The sequence below is a fragment of the Neltuma alba genome, unplaced genomic scaffold, assembly GCF_004799145.2.
Source record: "Neltuma alba isolate B1F8T4 unplaced genomic scaffold, ASM479914v2 tig00012505_pilon, whole genome shotgun sequence".
Lineage (NCBI taxonomy): Eukaryota > Viridiplantae > Streptophyta > Magnoliopsida > Fabales > Fabaceae > Neltuma > Neltuma alba.
This window is the reverse complement of record NW_021636973.1, coordinates 381811-388008: the sequence shown is the minus strand read 5'-3', so window position 1 is coordinate 388008 and position 6198 is coordinate 381811. Positions and strand designations below refer to the sequence as shown.

Sequence of the window (6198 nt, the reverse complement as noted above, 5' to 3'; positions counted from 1 at the left end):
TCAATCATTATCACTACTTTGTGCCGTCTCACTGTGGTTCTCTGTAAAATTCTAAAAGCAAATTGAAAATAATGAGATGAAAAACAACGAATGAGTCTCAACAAGGCTGCCAAAATTGCTATATATATATATATATATATATATATATAGATATTATGCAGGGGTTCTTTATATCTGTACCATTATTAAGCTCTCCAATAATCTTATAACATGTATTAGAAAATACTTAAAAATTTATATATTTATCTGTAAAATTTGTGCTGTATCTCATTGAGGCGCCTGGTTTTGAAGAAATATCAAGCATGCACAATGGACCTACGTAGAAAGGGATATAAGTTTGTCTTCCATTGGTGAGTCCACTTGTATAGCCAGTGTAACCAGCGATTGCTCCATGAACTACACTTTGAGCAAGAAGTGTGAAGTACATGTTATCAGAAGCATTGTTTGGAATTGCTCGGATCATGGAGGTTGATCTGTCGGATACAGGAAAGCAAAAGGAAGTAATTAATAATATTATACCCGATGCTCTTTTTAGTATGTAAACAGATGGAGTATGGGATGTGCAATAATTAGGATTTAATTAGATAACTAAAGTATCCGATCCGAATAAAGATATGTATCCATTAGAATTAGGATTTATTACATTAATTGTCTTCTAATATTCTGTCATTATCTTTATTGTCTTTGTTTATAATTAGGATTTGATTTAGGATTTTATTATTATTTATATTTCTAGAGACTTTATAAAAATGGCTAGGGTTTTCATTTATATTCAGTTTTGATGGTTGAATAATTGATATTTCTTGGCGTCCTCTCCTCTTGCTTCTCCTTCTCCTCTCTTCCCTCTTCCTTCTCTCCTTCCCTATCCTCTTCCTCCTCTCTTCTTTCTTCTTTCGTTCTCTATTCTCCCTCACCTCCCTTTCCTGCATCACAATGCCATGATCTGTTTCTTTAAAAAGAAAATCTGCACAAACCTATATATTTGAGGTTCATTCTCATTGTACTGTGCTTGGCAAAATGATCCTGCAAGACGAAAGCAGATAGAAAGTAACTTGTGTAAATATTCTTCTGCTGCAACAGCTTGGTGAGGATCAAACTGAAGAGCACAAGAAATATGGCAAAAATAGAAAAACCTATAATCCACACCTTAATCCTTTGGGATATCCGCAGCCCAACATCTTGAAGAAGAAGCTTGTTTCCTGAAGCATCCTGCTTTTGCACGGATTGGATGCTCTGAGATACAAGATCCTGTCCTGCCCCTTCAGCTACTAAAATTACCATTTGCCCATCCAGCCCACCTGGACCTTCCAGGTAACGAAATTAAGGGAAGATATCATGCTTTAAGGTAATGAAAGTTGGGGGAAATGTCACATGACCCTGAATTTATAAAAAGTTCTAAGCTCATGCTACTTTAAATTACATGATATTATTTAGAAAGTTATCTATTATACTGATGCAAGGGTGAATTTGTACCTTATAGGCTTATACTAATGACTTGATTCTTCCCTCATTTTCCTCCTCATTTATCTTTTTGAAAAAGCGGGAGGTAAGTTGTTTGTTTTCTCTTATCTTTGTTTCCAAGCAAACATGAAGTAAATTGCTTTGTCAGAAATGGGAGAAGCATGAGGCGCAATTTTCAGATTAAAGTATTTTAACTAAAAGCATGCCGTGTATCAATTTTTTTGGTCCTCTTTAGATGAACATATTGCTTTCATTTTTTCCCTACTCAGAATGAAAACATTTCGGAACAAATGCTAGATCATTCAGGCTGTACAGAAAATTCAAGCCACATGCTAATTGCCTGATCACAGTGTTTGAGCCAGGGCAAATTCTCCCATATGTAACCATGGCAGCCTTCAAATCATCTGATTGAAAATACACCTTAACATCCAATTTAAAGAAAACACAATAAGAAAGATATCTAATACATCAATTATTGCCCGCCCCTGAGCTTCCAAAATCTCAGGGGTTCTGATAAATCACTTTGCCGTGATTGCTCACCTCATGTGCTTCCACATCGTGAAATATTTGTTCGTATTCAAGGTATCAATTATTACTTTGCTTTCATAACACCTGGAAAGAAAAGGAAAGGGTAAATTATTTTTCAGAGTTGTTCTGCACATCTGGAATTGTTGTCCTGCCTTTGGTTAGTGGGGCTTGTGCGCATCAATTTTCTTGGATGATAAATAATTACAGTCCATGCACCACTCTTTGTTTGATTTTGTTTTGTTACTTTTTTCAAAGGTGGTGTGACAGAGAACCATTTTGGAACTCAGTGCAATGTTACGGTTCAGTCTTATCATAATATTCCTTTTGTCTTTCTTAGAGATCGCAGAAACCTGGTGCATAACTTGACTAGTAACGACCAGCAGGTGATACCTAGAAGAAGTCTTGGTGGGATTCTAAATGCCAAGAGCTTAAAGACGCTCAAAGAGAAAATAACTATATATTATCCCTTCAGTTTTATATTCTATAATACAAAGCCTATTGGCCATCAGGTAGTAAATGCTTTCTACCATCCACTTTACTTGCTGTATCTCAGATATTCATGTTGATGATGCTTATCTGATTCTCTCCTCCTTTCAGGTCTAGTTGGTCTGGTTATCTCTATACTACTACTTGGAGATTTCATATTAGTATCGCACACTTTGTTTCAGATGTACTCTCTATCCCTGATGAACTTCCTCTTGGTTTTGTTTGTCCTGCCGCTTGGTGTCCAATTTCCATTTCCATCTGGAATCAACGCTTCGTTTACTCAAGGACCTAGGAGATCTGCAGGTCTTGCTCGTCTATATGCCCTGTGGAATCTGATATCCTTAGTCAATGTTGTGAGCTTTCCTCAATCTCTCATCTGTCATCCTTCTGTTTTGGAAAGCAGTATGGTTACTAGTAAGGTACTTACTATTTAACCTTTACATCTAACTGCAGGTAGTTGCCTTCTTTTGTGGATTGATTCATTATACAGCAGAGTCAAATAAAATGCATTCCAACTTTAAATCTTGGAATTTTAGCATGGAAGTGTCTTTCAACATCTGATATAGTAGATTACGGGTAAAAATGAACTGATTATGAGGTTGAATATTTTGTGAAGTTGTGACTATTTGGCAAATATCTAAATGTACCTGCACTTTGCCTGGGAAAATGCAGGGATGAAACTGAATGGTGGACTCTTCTAGTCTTGCACCGTGTAAAATCATCCAATCCTGTCTTGTCAATGGCCATGCAGCTAACCAGGAAATTCATGATTCTTCTTTGTACAGCGATGATCCTAATGTCTTCTGGCAGTCATGAATGTATATTTTTTGTTCTTAGTTCATTTTTTCCCCTCTCCTTTTGATTATTGAAAGAGCAGCAAGGAAATGAGAGGCGCCGCATGGTGTGCCGTGAGTATTAATTTATTTGTACATATGTGATGAGGGCTTGTTGGACTAGCTAGTATTGTGATATGCTAGTATTGTGATATCAAGTGTAGTGTGCAGTTTAGAAAGTGGTGTGAAAGGATGGATTGTGTTTAGTGTGCGTTAGGTCATAACCAAGTGAAGCGTTCAGTAGAGATGTTTATAGGTTGAGTCCTAGTGGACATTCGTCTTTTGGAGTTGGGGAGGGAAGTATCTTATTTTTCTTAATATTTGATCTGCTTGTCTCCAACGTGCAGCCCTTCAAGAGAAGAGAGCATCACTTTTTAATGAAACTTTGGTTATATTCCTCAAGCTCAAGTTCTAAACGTAGAAATTAAATAACATATAACTTATTTACAGAAATTAATAAAATTAATAAAGTTAAAACCTGGAAGAAATGTGTATTGGTTTTTTAAAATATACTTTTAATTATTTATATCAAAAACCATTCTATGAGAAAAATTCTCCGAATAATTTTAATAGAGATAATTTAGAGAATAAATTATAAATTTAAGAAATAAATAAATTGAGCCTTACATTTAGGATCAAATCAAACTTCTTTAGTAACTAATTATATTTAAGATCGAAGGATGATACCTAGTGTGCACTGCAAGTTTAAATCTAAATAGAAAAATGAAAAGTTAAACAAAACAACCTGTAATAGCAATTTCGTTATGTAACACCAATGCAATAAAGTAGGCTTTTAAAAAGATTTTCGTTGTGTGATATTTATAAAAGATTTCCATAAATATTTTTGTTTCTGTGGGAAAAAAATTTATAATTAAATGTAATAAATAACTCATGAAGTATGGCCTTTTAGATTAAATTATTCAACTGTAAAATTTGCTAATAAAATGTAATAAATAGCTAATAAAGTATTAAGTAGCTGGAATGTTTAAAGCCTAATAGTCATTTTATATTATTTTAATAAAATGATTTGGTAACTCAATGATCATACTACCTCTAATATTTAATATAAGAGTTAGATAATTAATTTACAAATATTTAAAAAAATTAGTTAAGTTAGTTATTTATAATAAATAAATATTGTCTTTCCTAAAATATCATTATTATTCATGTACAGTAGAAATACCTTTTAAGGAAAACTTTTTAATATTTGTAATCACTATAGGGATTACTTATAGGGTAAATTGGTCAAATGGATAAATATTGTAAACCAAGTAGATTAATATCTATATTTAGGATCAAATTAAATATTTAACTAGTTATTATATTAAAACTATAAGAAAATATTTCTTCTAATTCTAAATATAAAATTCATTTTATATAGATTTTATATTTAGGAGCGGAGGAGTATTATCTTTTTTTTGACATCCAAGAGACTGGGACCAAGCTTTTCTCTTTGTAAACGAGGGGTAATATTGTAGTACAATATTTCATAATCGCCTTTCGGCCCATGATAGTTGGAATCGCCTTTCTGAGCCATGCAAATGTTAAGGGCACATTTCTGTAAGTTTGCCACAAATTTTTCTGAACATTTGGCCTTTTTACTAACCAATCAACATGCTTGTCTGAGTCCAACGTTGGAAACTTTTCTGAACATTTTGCCACTTTACTTACAAATCAACACTTGTCCGTGAGTCAACATGGAAGACTTTCAGATGCAGATATTTTTGCCGAGGTACACTGGAGCGAAGAGGACAAGACGCCGAACAGAGCTGCGAGAACGCCTGGAAGAGTGAAGATTTATGCGACTCTCATCCAGCGCAGACCATGTATTTTGACATTTTCTAGTATTTTCCTTCTCCATTGCTCTCTGCCTCCAATCTGGTAATTAATTCCTGCCTCTTCTTTCATGTTCTTGTCCTTTTCCCTCTGCTACGACTTTGATCGGCGTTGGGCTTCGCAACTACTGTATTGTTTCCATCTTTCACTCAACTGAGTTCACCCAGGAATTGGATCCAAATACTCATGTATAAACCGAGATCTTGATCCATTCTTGTGCCAAGATACCTTAGTCGTTGGGTATTATGCAAATTTTGGTCTATGTGGGGTGAATCAGACCCGTCAGTTTATGCTTGTCACTTGAAAGTTGTTTGTTATGTCTAACGTGCATAGGAAATTTCATGTTAATAAATTGACAGTTTATTAATGTTCACTCCTTTTTGTTTAGTTCTTCCATTAATATTTGTCCATATATCCATTATAATTATTTCTTTTTATATTATAGTTTACTAGGAAATAAACTGCATGTTTGTCTTCAGTATCTGGACTGAAGGGATCTGACGAAGCTAGTGGGCGCATAAACAATAGTCAATGTCTTAATTATCCTTTCTTTTTTCTTTTTTTTTTGTTCCTGTATTTTCATTTTTGTTATTTTCTAGATTTCAAAAGCTGATGAAAGCGAAATTGCTTTTTTATTTTTAATTAAACAGGGGCTTTTTTCCTATTTAAATACTACATTCAGTATTATATGAGGAACAAAATAAATTCCAAACGCATATAAATCATATTGAGGAAAGCCATAGTTCTAGTCGTCGATCTTTTCATTTCCTGATTGAGACGGAGAAAAGCAAGCAACTTTCATCTTCTTCTGGCTAGTTCCATTTTCTTTTAGGATACAATACTAGCTGCTTAGTTATTGGCAACATCTATTATTTTCACGATAAAGTCAATTCAGATCCTCGTCATTTCCCTCTTTTAAAGGGTATCTTTGTCTATATTATCTTCATACTTGATAATTTTTCATTCTAAATTTACTCTGACAAAATCTTTATTTCGATCTTCCAGTGCAAGCAATAATAATTATGACACGCCAACCAAAAATATCTTCGATACA

General features: G+C 33.9%; 1 protein-coding gene across 1 annotated transcript; it reads right to left on the bottom strand.

Annotated features, from left to right (window-relative positions):
* On the bottom strand, positions 1-1848 carry LOC114727656 (ATP-dependent 6-phosphofructokinase 3-like). Its single transcript, XM_028914346.1, has 5 exons — positions 1740-1848; positions 1147-1304; positions 971-1023; positions 320-473; positions 1-51 (listed from the first exon to the last, which is right to left on the bottom strand). The coding sequence occupies exons 1-5, from the start codon at positions 1846-1848 to the stop codon at positions 1-3; spliced, it is 525 nt and encodes a 174-aa protein (XP_028770179.1).
* Positions 1849-6198: the final 4350 nt, after the last annotated feature.